The sequence below is a fragment of the Saccopteryx leptura genome, chromosome 3 (genome assembly GCF_036850995.1).
Source record: "Saccopteryx leptura isolate mSacLep1 chromosome 3, mSacLep1_pri_phased_curated, whole genome shotgun sequence".
Taxonomy (NCBI): Eukaryota; Metazoa; Chordata; class Mammalia; order Chiroptera; family Emballonuridae; genus Saccopteryx; species Saccopteryx leptura.
This window is the reverse complement of record NC_089505.1, coordinates 192,858,050-192,879,914: the sequence shown is the minus strand read 5'-3', so window position 1 is coordinate 192,879,914 and position 21,865 is coordinate 192,858,050. Positions and strand designations below refer to the sequence as shown.

The following is a 21,865-nucleotide window of genomic DNA, read 5'->3' as shown; positions in this document are numbered from 1 at the left end:
TTTTACTAAAATTAAGCCTTTTGTTATATAATCCACAAGAGAAGAACTTCTTTAAAAAACCTTCCTTTTTTAACAATATGCACTACAAACTAAATGAATGATTTTTCTTTTCTTGCTCTGAGAACGTGTGAACAAAGGTTCTCTGTATGGTGTGTGTGCGTGTGTGTGTGTTGCCAGTGTCTGCATACTCTGTGATTTTACTGTTCTTGCTCTGGGAAGATAATGTATGAACAAATTGTTGGCTATATGATGTGTGTGTGTGTTTACAATGTCTGCTTGCCCTGTAGCTTTCCAGAAAATCTGGGCAGACAGCTGGATGGGGATGGAGGGAATGGAGGAAGGAAGAATAATTTCTCACACATCTCCAATGTGAATAGTCTCTATAGCACTTTCCAGTGCATTTTCTCATTCAGCTCCCACCAGAGCCTGTGAAGTGGACAGGGAAGCAGTTACTGGAGTTGAGGAAGAAATTGAGTTACATGAAATCCTCTGGCTGTTTAGAGACCAGCATCAGAAGCAGATTTTCAGACCATTCCTCCCCCCACAACTTCTTTTGACTTTTGAGTTGAAACAAACTGAATCAGTCCCAGATGTTTATATCAATATATCTTTAGTTGTGAGTGGAGATAATGATATTTTATCATACGTTCGATGGATGTTCCTAGCAGACAATAGATTACTATCCCCTACGAAAGTAGGCCATGACCCATCCCCCACAGTAATGGGGCTTACACAGAGAGTGATTTTCACAGTGGGCAGAGAGGTCATGCAGCTTTATGTGTGCTCCTAAGGAGGAGTCCAATAGCATGGTCTGCCCTTGAAAAACATTTGAATAGATGGTTTAAACCATTTCTGCGTTAAAGGGCATGCTTATTCAGCTGGTTATCTAATGAAAGTGACATATATTAAACTGTACAGTTGTAGAGGGAGAATGCCTGTTTATAGCTTTCCTAATAACTTGTGCCAGTGGCTAAGTTGTCAGATAACTCAGAAGATGGTATAACCATCCAAGTATAACTCAAGAATCCCTTGCATAGGCTTTTATAAGGAATGGGAAATACATTTCATCAAGTAGGAAGAGTGAATATTTAGTATATGGACCAAAATAAAGAACCTAAAACCATTTACATGAGTTTGCCTAGCTAGCAGTTAGAAATATGGACTTGAGATTTTGGAGTCAATTCACATTTTTAGTCACAGGCTGTGAGGGAAAATATATGATAAATGTGTAATTTATAAAGGATAATCAGATAATTCTATAGGCTTTGAGGAAAATACATCAGGATTATGTTGTAGTGGTCAGGTGGAAGAGGACTGTTTTGACGAGGGTGAGCAGGGAAGGCCCTCCTGAGAAAACACATGAGGATAAAGGCCTGAATAAGAAGACAGCTGTATAAGGATCTAGGATTATATGGTTCTGAGCAGAAAGAACAATAGGTGTAAAGACCCGGAATCATGAGCAATAGATAAGTTAAGGAGAAAGAAGAAGTAAAGCCAAAAAGAATTGTGTAATTTTAATCTTTCCAGTACCACCATAATATTCCTTAGAATGCTTCCTGAAACTCTCACAATAATTAGTTTTACTGTACTTAAAATTAGACATAAATGTATAATTTAATGAAAATATTTATTTCCAACTTCTGGATCCTTTGTTTTTCTTTTCCATATGCACCATATTATCAGAATTTTTCTGAAAATAGCTGCATCTTGAAAAACTGTGATTTTAGTGGTTTTTAATTTTAAATGATTCAGTTTTTTTTAAGGTTTTATTTACTGATTTTAGAGAGAGAGAAGGGGGAGTGAGAAGTATCAACTCATAGTTGTCTCACTTTAGTTGTTCATTGGTTGCTTGTTGTGTGTGCCTTGACCGGGCAAGCCCAGGGCTTTGAACCGGTGACCTCAGCATTCCAGGTTGATGCTTTATCCACTGCACCATCACAGGCCAGGCTAAATGACATAAGTAGTGGGCCATCGGTCTAACCTGTATTTCCATTTCAGAAAGTTGGGTTTGGTGGTGCTAGAGAGACTTGGCAGGCATGTGGCACATATAAGCCTGGCTTGAGCAGAAGAAACCAATGCCATTCTCCAGGGTAAAGATGGTTTTGGATCCAATAGAGGAGTTTCCAGCGCACCTCTTCCAAAGGATATATGGAAAGGCAATAACTTGGTTCTACGGTGGAGGTCTGTTTGGATGTTGAGCGCGGAGTGGATCAGGAGAACTTTCCTTATTGGTGCTTTTACGAAAAGGGCACTTCTGTATGTGCCCCAGATGAAGTAACAGAGGCTAAGTTTACTCTCCCACCTGACATAACCAAAAACCAGACAAAACAACTGAAATAATACTTTTCAAGACACTGGGCATCAGGCAATGGAGATAATTGAGACTTAATAGATGGGAAACAAATGAGGTGTGAGTGCCCCAGTATTCTGCCTTGATACAGTTTCATGGCTACAGTGTAGGGAGGAGAGGAACCCAGGAAGAGCCTGGTAGACTCTCTGAGTTAGAGAGACTGAGTTGAGAGGCTAGGAAGACCAAGGCAGTTAGAGGCCACAGGATATAGTGCCAGAGAGAATAGAGCTATATGGAGAGAATCCCAGAAATCTGTAAGGGTTTCTCTTGAATATTTAGCAGTGTATTGATGATGTATGTGAGGAAGCTATCTGATGCAGGAGAAAAAAAAATCCAAAAGGATTGGTTAACAGTGCCTGGTGTCTGCATAGTGTCTGTTAGCCAATAGCCAGACTGGAAAAACTTATATAATTGGGAAGAGCACTCAGGAAGTTCCCTCAACAGTGGTTATAATGAGCCTTGCTCCAGACCTGCTTAATGAATCATAAAAGCAAAGCTCAAAAAAAGTGATCCTTTGAACTTTTTTCAGGTAATTTATATACCAAAAGAAAGCTCAAAATATTTGTAGGACTATAGAAATATCTAGCACCCAACAAGGTAAAGACATCTGGCATCAAATCAAAGATTACTAAGCAAACATATTGAGGAGATAACCAATCAAAGCCAATTTAGAACTGACACAGATGTTAGAATTAGCAAATGAGGATATTAAAACCAGTTATCAGGCCCTGGCCGGTTGGCTCAGTGGTAGAGCATCGGCCTGGTGTGCAGGAGTCCCGGGTTCGATTCCTGGTCAGGGCACACAGGAGAAGCGCCCATCTGCTTCTCCACCCCTCCCCCTTTCCTTCCTTTCTGTCTCTCTCTTCCCCTCCCGCAGCCAAGGCTCCATTGGAGCAAAGTTGGCCCAGGCTTTGAGGATGGCTCCATGGCCTCTGCCTCAGGCACTAGAATGGCTCTGGTCGCAACAGAGCAATGCCCCAGATGGGCAGAGCATTGCCTCCTGGTGGGCATGCCGAGTGGATCCCAATCAGGCACATGCGGGCGTCTGTCTGACTGCCTCCCTGTTTCCAACTTCAGAAAAAATACAAAAAAAAAAAACCCCCAAAGCCCCAGTTATCATAACTATATTCTATAAGTTGAAAAAAATCAAGTAGAGACATAGAAGATATTTTTTTTAAGAAAAAGCCCAAACTCTGTCTCTTTATTTTACTGCTTCCCTGATCAGATGCTAGATTTTAGATGGTTCCCAGGTGGTTTATTGATAATAAATTATATTTATTATAATATAGTAATCACACTTGGTAGGCCATTGACTCCTTATTATGAAACTGAATTTGTTGGTTTCATGAATATGTAATCACAACTTACATTTTCTTTCAAAGTGAAACCAAAGCTTACGATTTGGCAAAAAATTGAACTTAACAAAATTCTTGTTCTCAAATATCTGTTGGAGAGTCCATCTTGACAGTTTCAGACTTTCTGTGTAGTTTTGAGAACAAATGTAGTTAAAATATTTAACAAGTGATTAAATCCTTGGATTGACAGTAAAAATAGTTGAAGACTGACATTTAAGTTCTTCAAGCTTTATTTTGAGCAATGAATGTCTGTCATCAATATTAAAAACTCATATCCTGACAATTCTTATAAAATAATAGTTTTTCTAATTGGTTTACAGTACTCTTTCCCTAAACTTTCCCCCTCCCAGTTGTGTAAACGCCATTCTATATATTGAGGTTCATAAAAGTTTTTGGTTTTAATAAAACTAAAGTGTATATTTACAGTTGAGAGTTGTCAAGACTAAAGATAGCGCAATCTTTAGAAAGGCTTATTGAAATTCAGCAAAACATAATTATGATTGTCTTGGGTTTTAAAGAAAAGGAAATCTTTTTTCTGAAGATAGATTGGTAATAGCTTGTGCATTATAATTTACAGAGTTTGTAATAATTTTTAATGTCTTAGAATCAGTTTATTAAATTTGGAATAATATTTTGTCATATATGACCCAAAACCATTTTGTAGTTTATGCTTATTCATTGGTTACTGTTTTTTCAGAGATGCTTTCAAAATTCTGAAATTAATTAGTTTAGTCTTCAGGTGAGCATAACTAAAACCATGGCATGATCTTTTGCTTTTCTCTGTGTTCTCAGTTTGGGTCTCTTTCTTTTTACCTTCAAACCAGTTTTCATCTGGATATCTCTACTTGGGTATACAACCAGAAATCTAAAGAAGGCATGCCCCAAATTATCTTCCACAGCAAAATTTGACTTTTTTCTCAATAAGGCATCGCCATCTACAGATTTAACCACAAACCTGGGAGTCATTGTCATCTCTTTTCCCTCTCTTGCTATGTCTACTCAGTTCCTAGTCCAGTTCAGTGTTTCTTGAGTCTATTCTTGCTTTTCTGTCTTCACTGGTCATTTCCTAAGATCAGGCCCACATCACTGTAGCCTCAATTACAGTGATAGCTTCCTAATTAGTTTTCCTGTCTATAAGGAGTCTAGAAATGGGATAGGCTGAGACATGCTCTGACATTAGTGGCAGAAAAAAAATTATGAGAAACGCAGCAACAGAGAAATGAGGGGCTCCTCCTCTTTGTGGCAGCCCTTCCTCTTGCCCTCCTGAGCTGTGTTCTAGCAAGGTTATATTAGCCCAGTTTACTGTGGCTAATAACGGTCTCGTTCCTTGCCTGCCTTCTGCCATTTCTAGTATTTAGTTCTGGGTCTGAAAATTAGCACTTAATTGTTTCAAAGGGCATGTGCTCCTTTGCTGCTGGAAAGGTTTGTACTGGGTTTCAAAGAGGGACATTGTCCCCCAGAATGAGCAATCTTTTTCTTTCTCTCTGGAAGTTTCATGTCATGTTTTGTTTATGATCAGTTCTTATCCATATACTGATATCAAAGAAGTGCATTATTGTCATATAAAATAACGTGTTACTTCTTTGAGGAAGAGAAAATAGAAGTTGATATATAGCTATCTAGGATTAATTCAGTTAGATGAGAATTTATCAGTTGATATCAATATTGTGTGCTTTGACATGGATTTTAGAAAGTTGAAAACTGTCCTTTAAAATTATAAAAAAGAAGAATGGACTAACTGGAGGAAATTTAAAACACTATTTTACTTCATAAATGAACTTTTGTTTGTTTGTTTGTTTGTTTGTTTAATCAAGTGAGAGGTGGGTGGAGAAGCAGATGGTTGCTTCTCCTGTGTGCCCTGACCGGGAATCAAACTTAGGACTTCCACATGCCTAGCCAATGTTCTACCAGTGAGCCAGCCAGCCAGGACCCATAAATAAACTTTAAAAATATTTATTAATTCAGATAAACAGCACACTAAAGTTAAAAATAGAAAAGATGGTATAAAGGCTGTGTAATATGAAGACATTGATAAAGACCGAATCCATGATGTACTTTAAATATTTAACATTTTTTCATAGCTGATACGTAGCTGAGTTCATTGACAAATCTTTACTTACCTGATCTCTTGAGACTGTTCCTTCTTGACTTCTATAACACTTCTATCCTAAATTTCCTTCTCTACCTTAAGTTTTTATTTTCCATCATAGATACTTTATTCTTGGTAGTCTCTTGGATTCTATTTTTGCTTATCAGCTCCTCCCATTCTACACACCCTCCCTAGGTAAGCTCTTTTATTTCCTTGGCTCCTCTACTGTCTAGCTGATGACCATTATCAAATCACTGTCTTCAGTTTGGGTCTCTCTCTTTTTACCTTCAAACCAGTTTTCATCTGGATATCTCTACTTGGGTATACAACCAGAAATCTAAAGAAGGCATGCCCCAAATTATCTTCCACAGCAAAATTTGACTTTTTTCTCAATAAGGCATCTCCATCTACAGATTTAACCACAAACCTGGGAGTCATTGTCATCTCTTTTCCCTCTCTTGCTATGTCTACTCAGTTCCTAGTCCAGTTCAGTGTTTCTTGAGTCTATTCTTGCTTTTCTGTCTTCACTGGTCATTTCCTAAGATCAGGCCCACATCACTGTAGCCTCAATTATAGTGATAGCTTCCTAATTAGTTTTCCTGTCTATAATCTTGTTCCTCAACACATTTATATTATCTTTAGAGTGTTCATTTTCCCCCCTATAATGCAGGTATAATTTAGGCTTCTCATCATCTTCAAAATAGAAAAGAAGTTATGATGATAATGATATTAATTAGGTAACAATAGCATTTATGGAGCACTTCCTATGCCCCAGGTACTGTGCTTAAAAGTCTTAGTCTAAATTAACTCATAGAATTCTATTATGAACATTTGAGTTGGTGTACACTCCATTTTACCAACAAGAAAAATGATTAAATAATTTACCAGGATTTGCAGAGCCAAGAAATGATGAAGCCACACCAGACTAATGTTTTTTTGACTTAAAAGTTTGTTCATACGCTTTATATTATATTGTCTCCTTACAAAGCCATCCATACTCTGGATTTGGATGCTATGAAGTATGAAAGTATCCTGCTTCTCTCGGTGCATTGACCATTGCTGCTCTTGTGACTGCTAAGTGTGAAAACGTGCAAGCAAGGTTTTTCAGTAGTGATGCTGCTGGATCAGGAATACTTTTGGATCTGAGATGTGTGATTTTTTTTCTTTAACCTGCCACCCACCTTATCTACCGAAAGCTTGCCACATCTGTGAGGACAGTTTCAGGTGGGGTGGCGTGGCTGTAGATGCGAGAACCCCAAACCCACTGCCTTAGTGATAATGAGTGATAGAGTGGTGCTTTGTTTTTCTTTGTTTTGTTTTGTTCTTAAGAAGATGGCTAGCCAATTAAAAATTTGAATTAAAATTAGCAACACAAGGTATTAGAATTCTTTTAATAATTTTGAGTAAAAAAATATAACCAATTAGTTGCCATGGGCATTTTTTAGTACATCAGTGAAACTAAAGGAGTTTAACAGACCTCTTTTTGAAAATCACAAGATATCTTCCAGGACATGTTGGGGTATCTATCAGTGATGATGGCTTTCAACTTTTCAATAGTTTTGTTAAAAAGATGTACTTTCACAGAGCTGGGTGGATTGAGATATTGTACAGAAATTTTGAGATAGCTCTGAATTCATATACCTGACTCTAGTATTCAAGAGACTTGCTGTTCTATGTAGGTAACGTCCTGATGGGGCTAAAATATCTCAAGTAGGTCACACTTGCATTCAGATAGGCTGCATTAGGCCCTTGCACTGCATTCTGGATGGTAAAGGTTGCACACCTTTGGAGTCAGGGGGAGGTATGGCTTTTATTCCAGTCCTAGCACTCATCAGCTGTGTGTCCTTTCATGGTCAAGCCTCATTTTCCTCATTTATTAAATGAGGGTGATGGTTCCTACAATACAGTATTGTGGGTTATAAGGGATAATGTGTGTAAGGAGCTTTGTACAACGCGTGGGATATAGTAAGAACACTAATAAATAAATACTCCATACCCCTGTCTCATCCTTCTTTATCCTACTTGTCTCAACCACTTGCCCTTCTTCAAATCTAGATTTTCATGGAAAACAGGTCTAGGAAAGTAATTTTATTTCAAGTTTGGGGGAATTTGATCCTCAGTACATAACTTAGTGCTGCCACCAACAAGCCCATTTCTAGACCTTCACTATCTCTTTTGGGATCAGTTTTTTAAAATTTTTATTTATTGATTTTAGTGAGTGAGGAAGGGAGAGAGTGAGGGAGAGACAGGAACATCAATCTGCCACTGTATGTGCCCTGACTGGGGACTGAACCAGCAACCTCTGCACTTTGGAACAGTGTTAACCAACTGAGCTATATGGCCTGGGCAGGGTCTATTTTTAAAATTACAATCTTCTTTGTTACCATATCACTCAGATTCTTTTCAGCATTAACTGCCAAGATTCCAGGATCCTATCATCTTAATACTTTCTAGGCTGTGCTTGCCCAAAGTAGATAACTATATTATATAAATAGCATGATAAATAAGGATTTAGTACAGTTTTTACGACGAACTAGCTGCTTTTCAAGAAGCTTGTTTTACTGCTAGTGTGTTAAAAATTTCTTGTTCTGTAAACATCCCCTGGGCATAAGTTGTATAAGAAATAACAAGAGAGGCTTTTAAGATGCAAACAGTTTTGAGAAAATTTACTTGGAGCCAAAGGCCAACTCTATTGCCAACCTCCAACCCATCTTCTACTCAGTTATCTATAAACCACCAGCCTTGGTAATAATAAAGGGTAGGTGGACCTTTTGAAAGATGTCTAGTAAGATCTTTCCTATGAACAAGTAGTCATGGAGTCATGAGTCTGTCGCCTCAACCACAACGAAGGGATGCTCTGCCAGTGTGTTCTATACAAAAAGTATGGCTGATCACACTTTAAAAGAATTTTCCCTAAACTTTTTTAAGTGTTAAGAAAAATGTTAAGAGTTGATTTTGCAATTGGCATTTTGAATGTGTTATTTTGCCCTATGGGGTCATTGTGTTAGCTTTTTACTGTGGATTTGTTTGCAGTGGTCGGCAAACTCATTAGTCAACAGAGCCAAATATCAACAGTACAACGATTGAATTTCTTTGAGAGCCAGATTTTTTAAACTTAAACTATATAGGTAGGTACATTGTTATTAACTTAATTGGGGTACTCCTAAGCTGGCCTTTGCGCCCGCACCCAAGGGGCCAAAGAGCCACATGTGGCTCCCGAGTCTCAGTTTGCTGACCACTGTACCTAGGGAAATAGTTTAGTATGTAGAGAACGTGTGCTTCTATCTGTGAGATGATTGTGTTCCTGGAGATATTTATCCAGTCTGTTATGTTTGCATCTGTATGTCTGATTTAGTTGATTTCTGTACATAGACAGATTTAATATACTTCTTGCAATACTCCATAGATTTATTTATTAATATGATGCTTTTTTGTTTTTATTCTGCCCTCATAATTCAGCCCCTGTAGAGAAAATGATTAAATAGCAGTTTCACCCTTTAGAAATACTATTAGACTTTGAGTCTGGTGCTGTTTGTTGAATACGTTAGTTTTGGGATTTGCTATGCTAAATTTTATAAAGGCATTTGCTGAATTACGTAAAATTTAAAATATGGTAAAATCTAAAAGCAGGCATTTCAATTCTTTCTACTTATTTGATCTGAAAATACTATCAAACTATAAAAATAAGAGACTCTATTTTTAAAAATGCAAGTGGCAAACAAATTATCAAATAAGATACTATGTGACAAAAGTTTTGTTTCTGTTTTTTTTTTTTTAGAAGAATAAAATTCTCCATATTTATAGCAAGGGCTTCTTTGAAAAAGCAGGTGTTCTAAGTCATTCTGCTTGTGGTTCATGATTTGCTGAGTGTCTGTGGGCTCTGACTCTGTGGCTCTGTGCACGTGTATGAGCAGGGAGGATCTGTGCACAGCAGGAGCTCTGCAGTGTCATTGTAGAGATGACACCTGCACAGAAATAACTGCATTATAAGGCCACATGTGAGGTGCTGCAACACTGATAGAAGTGTTATATGGTTTGGAGGAGGAGAGATTGCCAAGTGGGTGTCCAAGGATGTCTTCATGGAAAAGATAGACTTGAAGACTATTTCGCGCTGATTATTGTCATTACTATTTCTAATAAAATTTGGAGAGTAACCTGAACTTAAAACGCTGACTTACCTGTGCTTTTTCATTGGTTAACTTTAAGAGTATAACAGAATGGTTAAGAATAAAATATCTGCTATGTTCTCGATAAATGTTACCTATCACCTTCATCATCATCAGTGTTACTTTACTTTAAAAACTCAGTGCATCCTTACTCTTTCAAGAAGCCTTTCTTCTCAAACCAAAGTGTATGAGTTGCTCCTTTCTCTTTAGTTCTGGAAGATCTTCAACCTGTCATTTCCAGAGATTTACTCTATGACATCAGTTTCAGATTGCTGCTTTATTCCTTTCTCATTGAAGTTACTAGAAGTGGTAAAACGTGTATATCCCAAACCTAGTATTATTCTTTTGCCATTCTTCACATTATTCCTAGTGTCTAAGGCTCAGTACTTTTTTTTTGTTTTTGTTTTTGTTTTTTGTATTTTTCTGAAGCTGGAAACGGGAGAGACAGTCAGACAGATTCCCGCATGCGCCCGACTGGGATCCACCTGGCACACCCACCAGGGGCGAAGCTCTGCCCACCAAGGGGCGATGCTCTGCCCCTCCGGGGCGTTGCTCTGCCGCGACCAGACCCACTCTAGAGCCTGGGGCAGAGGCCAAGGAGCCATCCCCAGCGCCCGGGCCATCTTTGCTCCAATGGAGCCTTGGCTGCGGGAGGGGAAAAGAGAGACAGAGAGGAAGGGGGGCGGGGTGGAGAAGCAAATGGGCGCTTCTCCTATGTGCCCTGGCCGAGAATCGAACCCAGGTCCCCCGCACGCCAGGCCGATGCTCTACCGCTGAGCCAACCGGCCAGGGCCTCAGTACATTTTTGTTGATGGGTGATTTAACTCAAAGATTACATTTGGTATAAGAAAATGGATATTTATACAAGGTTGATAGCAGTGATGATGGAGAGAATTGGATGAATCTAAGATATGTTTTGAGATAGAGTTGACAGAATTTATTGATGGATTTGGATGTGGAGAAAGAGAGGGGTGGGTAAACCAAAACTTGAGGAACTTGGTAATGCTATTAATTGAGGTGAGGGGATTGGAATAAGAAGAGGCTCTGTTTTGCAGATGTTGTTTGAGAAGCCTACTCCACTTTTGAGTAGAGCTATCAAAAGGCAGTTGCATATGAATCTGGAGCTCAAAGAAGAGTTCAAAACAAAAACATAAATCAGGGTAAGTCAGTAGTTTATAGACGGTATTTAAGGCTACCTAGCAGGATGAAATTGCCTTGTGAGAAAATGTAACTGAAGGAGAGAAGAGAACCCAGAACCAAACTTCGGGGCTCCAGCATTTAGTGGTCTGGAAGAGGTGGAGAAGCTAATGGAAGAAACCAAGGAAGTGGAAGAAACACCAGAGGACACTTTCTCAGGGAATTGACAGCTTGGTCATGTGCTGCCTGAGGGATTCGGATGTAAGGGACTAATTAGCTCTTCTTCATACTCCTCTAATGGTTTCCAGAGTACTTCCTGCTTTATTCTCTCCCTTGTCAATCCATCTATTCATCACAGCTAGACTGTCCTTTCTAAAACACAGTCTTGCTCATGTTATTCTCCTGCTAAAAATAAAACCAGATCCTTTTAGCCTGGCAGTCAGAACTCCCTACCTTTTTTTTTTTAACCTTATTTCTTTTCTTCATTCAACCTGCTGTTCTGAAGTATTTGCTGCTTTTATAAATATAATATAACCGGCATTGTTTGGCTTCCATACCTTCACTTCACCTCTGCTTGGCATGCCTTCCCTCCCCTTCTCTTGCTAATTCTGTATTTCCAAATGCTCTGCCTCCAACACATGGGGGAAATTTCAAGGCTTTATGTTTTCAGTTCTGTAAAGATTTCATAATACTGATTTTTACTTTAAACCATAGTTATCTATACCACTTCAACCAATTTTCATTTTTAGGAATTGGGTACAGATATGATTTACTGTCTGAAGGGAAATTTCTTGTAAATTTTACAAACAGTTGTGGGTCATGAGAAAGAGCCTCTGCCAGGCCTCTTCTCTTCTCATAGCTTCCTGTGGAGTCAGGCAGCCAGGTGAAGGGAGGCATGATAGCTTTAAATGAAAGGCAGCTTTCCCTAGCCAGGCAACTATTCATTAATGCAGTACACTGGGTTCTTGTTTTATGGTTGTTTGTTTTGGGATGGGGGAAGAATAGCGTGTGTGAAATTATTACTCTGAGTTTTAGCTTTTTAAAGTGGGAGTGTATGGGCAGTGGCCACTGCTGTCGTGACCATGAAGGTTCACAGTGGATTTGGGCAGATGGTAAAGAAACAGTAGAGCCAAAAAATGGTGGGCCATGCCTTGATTAAAGTCTCGCACCGGCCGATGAGCAAACAGGAAGGGAAGACACTTCCTTTTCATTCAGGGCTCCCAAGTCCTGACTCATTCTCCAGTTCCACAACCAGGAGAATCTTCTCTGGTTCCTCCTAGAATCAAAGGCCCCACCAGTCTCAGTGGAGCTCACAAAACCCCTCAGTTCTGGTTCCGCATCTGTACACCTCTCTCTCTGCCAAACATGGCTTCTTCTCTAGCACTCTGCATTCTCTCTGCTCTCCCTACAAAACTGCCTGGGTCCACAAAGCCCCCTCCTCCAGCAAACATTAGCAGAACAATGGCCCCTCCCAAGCAGGAATGCAATTGACAATTTGCAATCAACTGCTCCCCCCCCCACACACACACACACACACACACACGGCTGCCCAGTGCCATTTTTTAACAATAGAAGTGAGCAAACTCAAAAAATACAAATTTTACAAACTCATTTGTCCAACAAGGAAGTACCTTTTAGAAATTTTGCTCACTGCTATGTATTCTAAGGGAAGGAAAGCAGGAACTCTCTAAAGATTGTAGTCATAGAAATAAGAATAACTCATTAGAATGTCAACCTGAGGGTCTGTCATCTTTGCCACCCATCAGTGATCTTTAGGGAATTGCTACTGAGAAGTGAACTGAAGGTGTGTTTTCAAGATGTTCTCTTATGGACATGTTGCCTTGCTGTTAGGTATTTCAGCTTTAATCCCATTATTGGAATATAAAGTAGGTTTTAGGCATGTTTCATTTGTACCTAATCTTTTAAGAATTAAGTTGGACTGTTAGCTAAAGGAAAACAATTGCATGTGTTTTTGGAAAGATGGGATTGAAAATAATATCTTTTTCTTAGTTAATGAACTATGATACTGGAGCATTATTGTGAAGACTCAGTGTTTTTAGAAAAAAAGGAGTGAGATGACATTTGATTTAAGGACCTCCACTTGGCTGTTATAAGAATGTTACCCATTTGTCCTTTCAGTAGGCAGCTTGCCAGTGCTCCCTGCCAGCTGTTAATTGTAGTCAACTACATATTTGGGAACATGCGGGTATTGTAATTAACAAGTGTGGATGGAATTCTGATCTGAGAATTCAAATACCTCTAGATTTTTAGTGAAACCTAGAGTGCAAATAAAAGGTAAATGTCTTATATATTGCTGAGATAATAAGCCTTTACTAAGTAAATTCACGTCTTCAAAATTACTTTTTATTAGTACTAATAAGAAAAATATAATTAAAACAATATGAAGGAAAACCTGAAAATGATTTGCTTCAACTTTGTCAGAAATACTGTTTTCTGTTTGCTCATCTGTTCTTTCTTGTTTTACATTTTCCTGGGAAACCTTGCATTTCAGACTCCTTAATTGACTGACAAAATTGCCAACCACAGGACTTCCTGGGGGCACAGCCCTTTGAATCAGGATGAGATGCGGACCTCAGTTTTTCGATATGTGCTTCTTCCCCATTTATTTAAAAGGAGAAATAACTGGCTCTATTCTGTATAATTTTTTTTTATTCTGGATAATTTTTAATTGAAGATTTTAAAACTATTATTTAAAATTGTTAGTGGAGAGAAAATTTAAGTGCTTTTATAAACTGATTATACTGATTATTATACATACAAGATGGTTCATAGTTGACATTAAAATGCTCTTTGTTTTCTCATGAGTGTTTCATTATTTTAATAGTTTAAATTTTGGTAGAACTTTTTTAGCCATTAATAGGGTAATAGAAAAATTAAAAATAGTAGCTTTAGGCTATTTGTATTGTAGTTAGAGTAAAGCATGGATATATGAGCATCCAGAGATATCACTCTAGGCATGTAAACTACATACATTTTTATTATAATCCATTGGGAGTAGATTTTAAATTTACATTTTCCTTTTTTTTTCTACAGGAAAGAACTTGAAACCTTCAAAGGTAATTTTGTGTTTAATTCTTCACTTTAAAGTAGATGAGAGTTAATTGATGTCAGATGTTCTTTCTTAATGGTGATGAAAGAACTCATTCCTTTCTTTTTTTAAATTGGTTTACATCAAAAAAAAAGTTTGCTTAATACTGCTCTGTCAGTTTTGTTTAAGCACAGGTGGTTTTGATATTCTCTTTTAGCTCTAACACATGTACCAAATGAAAGTTTCTGCTAATGACCATTGTAAGTAATATGTTAGGATGGCACAGTGCTAGCTTTGAGGTTGTTGAAAATTGTAATCTAAGAAGGTTCTGGTTTCTGTTGTGCAGGCTCTGGACCACAGGGGTGGGGTATGGTGATAAAGATAGAGCTGTGCCCCTGCCGCTGACCCCACAGGACTTGAACTTGCTAAGAGGTGTTCAAGACAGTGCTGCCACCGTCTGAAACTTAGGCTAAGTCTCTTACATTTTTCAGGCTGTTTTTTACATCTGTATTATTAAAAGCTCTGATGAACTTTTCATATCTCAGAATATGAATTGCTTTTTAATTCTAGGGAACTTCTGAAGGTAGAGCACTGAAGAATTCTTGGTCAGGTTGACCCTTATTAGTTGTGGAGAAATACTGGTGAAAAACAGGGAAAACCATACACTTTCCGAGCAGCTCAAAGCCCTTCCAATTCATTGTTTTTCAGTTACTCATTAGCAGTTAAGTAGTGAAATCACTTTTCCCAGAGAGACTCATTTTAATTATATTTCACTTATAAACTAGTATTGACCTTGAGACTTACTGATGATTAAAGATTTTCCAGTGTTTCATTTATAGTTGAATTGTTTATGTGTGCTTTGCTTGGCTATTTGAGAAGAAGTGGCAAGCCCTCAAGATAAAAGGTATGAAGACTTATTTCTGCTATGACTGTACTCGAACAGACTTGCTTGGCTAGATTTTTATTTAACTGACTACATTTACAATACATGATTCAGTTCATGGCCAGTTTGTTGAAGGAATGTTAAAAGATCATGTGATGTAATATATTATTATGGCTATCATTGTTCTTAATCAATTTGTGATATGACTCATGTACATTATTTTTTATCAGTGGTTGAAATAAGATTTGAAATCCTCATAAAATGGTCTTTTTCTTCTTATTCTTTCTTTTAGTCAACTAGCATCTTATATAACATTAGATGAAGAAAAAAAATCAAGTTAATATTAAAAGACAAGCAGGGGTACTGATTATGCAAAAGTGTCAACTTTCATCTTAGTACTGAGGCATTCTTTTTTTTTTTTTTTAAAGTATGACAGTATTCAGGAAAAAAAGACCAGGAGTTTACAAAAGGTTAGGTAGTGTTACATATTTTCCAACAGAATAATTCAGTTTATGCTGATATACCTTGTTTATACATACATCCCTAATTATGCACATTTAACAGTATATACAGGCCAATTAAAGTTCTCAAGTTGAACAAATCATAAATTGATCATTGTATCATATCAAGTTTTTTAGTATCAATATTGATTAAAAATTCTTTTCTCTTGAGTATTTTGCTAATATTGTAAAAACATAAATAGCATATAATAAAAGAAGAAATATAACTGCTCTTCCAAGATATTATTGAGAAAAAAAGTAAAAATTCATTCAAACAAATTGTGATAATTTATTTTTAAACATCATTGCCTTTGCCTTTGTTTTTCCTTTATAGTAAGTTGCAGGAAAACAAAAAGGTATTGCTTCCTCCAATTGTTTTATTCAATTTATAGTTGTATTTGGAAGCTTCTTTTAGGTTGGTAAAAAACTAACTTTTAGGTACAAAAACACAATTAGTAACCCTCACTGTTAATAAGGTCAGTATCATCCACGGTGGTCTGGATTCTCCTTTGTACTTACCACTGAAAGAGAATGAGTTAAGTTCACCTTTCGCTTGTTCCACATGTAGCAGAATTACTGAAACCAGCTGGTGTTCGGTTGATTGGCTAATACCTGCAGCAGAAAGGTTTTCTGTGTTCCTCAAATATTGCATTCCTTTATAATTTTTAGTGGTGAGTCACTTGAATAATAGACAATAGAAAAAGGAGGATAGGACCTTAAAAGCTTTGATTGTTTATTTTCAGTAGGGAAAGAATTCCATTATTGTAAATGCTTGTAGCATAACCGCAGGCACCCCTGGTTCACTGCGCTCCATGGCATCGCACTGAGAGACACTGCATTTCCTACATAGTGAAGGCTGTGGCAACCCCATGTTGAACAAGTCTGTTGATACCATTTTTCAACTTTGCCTCCTTCATGTCTCTCTGTCATGTTTTAGTAATTCTCACAATATTTCAGGCTTTGTCATTATTATTATATTTGTTATGATTTGTGATCAGTCAGCAGTGATCAATATTGAAGTGAGACCCTCCGTCAACAAAATGATTGCAACTTGATGAAGGCTTGAATGATGGTTATTTTTTTAGAAATAAAATGTTTTATTTGTGGGTTTGTTTATTTTTTTTACAGGGACATAGAGAGTCAGAGAGAGGGAAGATAGGGACAGACAGACAGAAACGGAGAGATGAGAAGCATCAATCATCAGTTTTTCGTTGTGACACCTTAGTTGTTCATTGATTGCTTTCTCATATGTGCCTTGACTGAGGGCCTTCAGCAGACTGAGTAACCCCTTGCTCGAGCCAGTGACCTTGGATCTAAGCTGGTGAGCTTTGGCTCAAACCAGATGAGCCTGCACTCAAGCTGGCGACCGCAGGGTCTCGAACCTGGGTCCTCTGTTTCCCAGTCTGACACTCTATCTACTGCGCCACCGCCTGATCAGGCAATAAAATGTTTTTTAAATAAGATGTATACATTTCTTTCTTAGACATAATGCTATTGCATACTTAATAGACTATACTATCTTGAACACAACTTTATAAGCACTGGGAAACCAAAAAATTTGTGTTACTTGCTTTATTGCTATACAGTATTCACTTGATCGCAGTGGTCTGCATCTGAGCCTGCAGTATCTCTGAAGTATGCCTGTAAGTTCTTCACACTCCTTAAAGACATGGGAAATTGGCCATGAATAGACATGTAACAGACATTGGATTTATGGATTTTATAACAGATTTATGGATTTTCTGTCATTTTTCAACTTACATTTGTAAAATAGATTGTGCATGTATAAATTTTAAAATCACTGTTAAGATTTTAAATATATCTAGAAATACTGTGCCACTAAAAAGAGGTAGAGGTAAGGTGATCTCAGATTGGATATTTTTCTTACCTCCGTAAGATTCCTGACTTTGGTTTTAATATGCAGACTTGCTTTTTAATGTTTACTTAAATGCCCTACCAAAATTAATCATCATTCTCCATTTTCTCTATAATTCTGACAGCCATAGCATGCTAAATGCTTGTGACTGATAGGCTACTCATCTGTACATCTAAATATTTTGTTCCCACCAGTTGCATTGAAGGCTTACGCAGAGTTAGTTGTGTTTGCTCCCCAACTCATTTATACTTATTATTGTGATAAGTAGTTTAATGAAGGATCAGATAAAATGGTGTAACCTCAGTGTTAAGGTGAACTAATAAAACGAAGTTGACTGCTTTGGAAGGCTTAATAAAAGTAAGTAGCATTAAAAATTGATGTAATAGGTAAAATTAAGAATTAGAGAAATTTAAAAATCCTGAGTTAGCGCACAGATTGTTTCACATCTTAAATTCCTGCTCTTCTTTGAAAAATAGACTGGAAATTTTATCCGCTGCAGTTTGAGCGGCTTATGCAAGAATTTCCAAGTCAGTGGACCTACTCAAAGTGTTCATGACTAAAAAGTGTGGTTATATTTTAAATTATAGTGATTTTAATTTACTTCTATATTAACTGCTTTTTTAAAAATTAAATGAGCAACATGGGATCCATGGTCTCATATAAGAGAATGTCCATTGTAATCTCCTCCTTAATATAAAAATGTGGCTTGCCAGTGAGAAAACATGCTAGGATTTATGAGTTACTACTGTCACCGTGAGTGGGCCATCATGGGAGAGTGCAGGAAAGGGCAGCCAAGGCCAACCTGGTATGTTGTGATCACACTGAAGGTCCAGCTCTGGAAAGCAGTGCCAGTGAAGGAGACAGGGCCAGAGCAGTCAGAGAAACAGGAAAAAGAGCAAGGCAGGTTAGTGACAGGGAAGGCCAGAGAGGAAAATGGTTAAAGGAGAAGTGGTTACTAATAATATAAATGATACAAAGAAGTAGAGGAGAGTGGGGCGCCAACATTGGATTTGGCAATGAATAGGTAATTGATGACTGGAAAGAGCTATTTGTAAAGGGAAAACCCAGATTGAATATCAGAAGTATATGAGAAGTTAGAAAATAAAGGTAACATGAACTAGTCTTTTATGAGTGAAAAGAAAGAAATGAAAGGGTAATGAGACAGAATTAGGGTCGGGATGAGGGAAAGGTAAAATAAGAATGTTAAGGAGTTAATTAAGATTGCAGAGAGGACAAAAAGCAATGACACACAGGGACATCTCTTGCCTTGAGGCCTCAGAGAGAGAAAGGATGGATGATAATATGGGGAAATGTTGACACAGGGAGGAAATAATTTTTTGAGAATCCATGTAAGGAAAGATCATCTGAATTTGCAGATCTTGGCTCAAAGGTAGAAATAAAACCCACAACAAATATTCTTTGGTTAACACAAAATTGGGAATGGGAAGAGCATAGATGATGGGTTAGCAGAGCACGGCCAGCTTGGATGCTGATGAGAGCAGGATTAAATGACTGACCACGGACTTGAGACTGGAAAAGAGAGACCTGACCAGACCAGTAAAATAAACAAGATATGAGGGACTGGGGATGGTGCATACCAGAAATGTGACACTTCAGTAGTTGAGGTGGGTCTGGTGGTCAAAAAAAGGAACTTCAGTTTGTGATCTTAGAGATGGAGCAGTTCCCAGTGAGGATGATGACTAAACTTAAGTAAACACAGACATCATAAAATTGAAGAAGTCATCTGAATCAGAGCATTCTGAGACTATTAGGGGTCTCACTTGTGAGGATCACTCTTCGATATGGATTATACATACTGCTGGCTTGGCAGCCCTTAGTATGAGTTAGCTTAACATGTGAGGCAGTATTTAAGTGGTGTAGACTCAGGTGGACTAGTATTACTGTCCTCTGTCTTCAGGGATCTAAAGCACTATGGCAAAGCTTATATAAGGAGAGTAAGGCAAATGTATGATTTTAATACAATGTAAAGATATTATAATAGAAATAAGCACACAAAGGCAGGAAGAGTCGACTTTTAAGAGAAAGGCAATGGCACTTGAGCTGAATCTGCTCACCAGGCTGGAAAGGGTGATAAGGACACTCCAGAAAAAGGAAAGAACAATTGCAAAGGTGCAGAGATATTTTATTTCAAGAGTACAAGTTCAATTTTAACTTCTTGTTCAATGAGGGATCTACAAATAATTTGTTAAGGCTAAAGCATATGGTGTGTGGGGTGAAGTAGTGAGGGATGAAGTTAAGATGTAGGTGGGGAACACATGATACTCAGCCTTCTATGTCATGCAGAGGAGTTTAGACTTTTTCCCTTGGGCCAGTAGTCTCCAATCAGGGATATGAGTATGCAAGACAGTAGGAGTACAGAGGAAAACTGGAACTTGTGTTTGTTTTTTTTAATGTCATCCTTTTTAAATTTCAGTTTTTGTATATATTATGTAAGAAACTAGTATAGGAATTCATGTATATATAAGGTATATACATATACACATTTAGGGTGCATGTTAAAAGGTTTTGCTCGTGGCAGGGGTGTGTGGTCAAAAGAATTTACCAGTTACTGTTGTCCGTAGAGACAAGGGAGGAATGAGAGAGCCCAAAGGGTTTTAATTAGCATGGCAGTATTACATTTGCAATTTAGGATAAGTTTTCTGGGATCATATAGAAGAAAGAACATGTCTAGAGTAAGAGAGATTAGTTGGGAAACTATTAAAAAGATTTGAATTAAGGCAATGTTAGAATAGAGAGAAAGACACAGATTCAAGAAACTAAGTAGGTAGAATAAAAAGAATTTCTGTTTTTAATGACTGTTGTGAAGAGCTAGAATGACTCCTAGAATCCTGGCTAGGGTAGTTTTTTCATTCACTATGAACTTCAGGTAAACGAGAAGGTCTGGGAGAGAATGGTAGCAAATTCTGCTGGGTTTTGGGGAGGAGGTACAAGTGTCAGTTTATTCGTGACTGCAGGCAAGTTCACAATAACTAATAACTCCAAAGAATTGCACAACTCCTTGGTATTTGCTAGACTAAAAAGTGCTTTTTTTTTTTTTTTTTTGTATTTTTCTGAAGTGAGAAGAGGGGAGGCAGAGAGACAAACTCCCCGCATGTGCCCGACCAGGATCCACCCAACATGCCCACCAGGGGGCAATGCTCTGCCTATCTGGGCCATTGCTCCATTGTGGCGGGAGCCATTCTAGCACCTGAGGAGGAGGCCATGGAGCCATCCTCGGCACCTGAGCCAACTTTGCTCCAATGGAGCCTTGGCTGTGAGAGGGGAAGAGAGAGACAGAGAGGAAGGAGAGGGAGAAGAGTGGAGAAGTAGATGGGCACTTCTCCTGTGTGCTCTGGCTGGGAATCAAACCTGGGACTTCCACACGCCGGGCTGATGCTCTACCACTGAGCCAATTGGCCAGGGCTAATAAAAATACTTTTTAAAAAACAGTTTTATTGAAAGATTCATTCATTTTTAAGTGTACAATTCAATGATTTTTAGTACATTTATAGAGTCCTTATCACCACAGTCCATCACCCATGGCAACTCCTTTCTGCCTATATGCATTCAGTACCCACTTGCATCCTCCGCTCCAGGCAGTCAATAATCAGTTTCTGTCTTTATACATTTGCCTTTTCTAGACATTCTTTATAAACGTTGTTGTGCAATATGTAGTCTTTTTGCATCTGGCTTCTTTTGCTTAGTATTAAATTTTTGAGGTTTACTTCTGTTGTGGTGTATAATAATAGATTGTTCTTTTTTGTTCCTGAATTAATACTCCATCATGTGAGTATACTACATTTTGTTTATCTGTTCACCAGGTGATGAACATTTTGAATTGCTTCCAGTTTTTGTCTATTGTGAATAATGCTGCTATAAACTTTCACAGGCAACGCTTTTTGTGGATATATGTTTCCATTTCTCTTGGGTATATAGCTAAACTAGGATTTCTGGATTATATAATAAGTTTATGTTTAACTTTCTAAGAAACTGCTAAACTGTTTTCCAAAATGGCTATGCCATCTTGCTTTTTCCGCCAGCAATGTATATAGGTTGCAGTTTCTCCTCATCCTTGCCAACATTTGTTATTGTTAACTCTTACATCTAGGTATGTGATTTCCCCCTGCCTTTTTCTAAGTGAGAGGAGGGGAGATAGAGAGACAGACTCCTGCATACGCCCTGACCAGGATCCACCTTGCAACCCCTGCCTGGGGCTGATGCTCAAATCGACCGAGCTTTCCTCAGTGCCGTAGGCTGACGCTTAGACCAATTGAGCTATCCTTAGCACTTGGGCTGATGCTCAAACCAGTTGAGCCAGTGGCTGCAGGAGGTGCAGGGAGAGGGAGGGTGAGATAAGCAGATGGTCACTTCTTCTGTGTGCCCTTACCAGGAATCAAACCCAGATATCTGTGACCGACACTCTTTTCACTGAGCCAACCTTCAGGGCTATGATTCTTTCT

At 38.1% G+C, this 21,865-nt stretch overlaps 1 protein-coding gene across 4 annotated transcripts in view; it reads left to right on the top strand.

Moving 5' to 3' along the window:
* The window catches only part of DTNBP1 (dystrobrevin binding protein 1), a 160,770-nt gene that overhangs the window by 74,182 nt on the left and 64,723 nt on the right, over positions 1–21,865 (top strand). For all 4 annotated transcript variants that reach the window (XM_066377102.1, XM_066377101.1, XM_066377104.1 and 1 more), the window contains one exon: positions 14,152–14,174. In XM_066377102.1, coding sequence (XP_066233199.1) covers positions 14,152–14,174 — 23 coding nt within the window. The remainder of the gene's footprint in view (positions 1–14,151; positions 14,175–21,865) is intronic.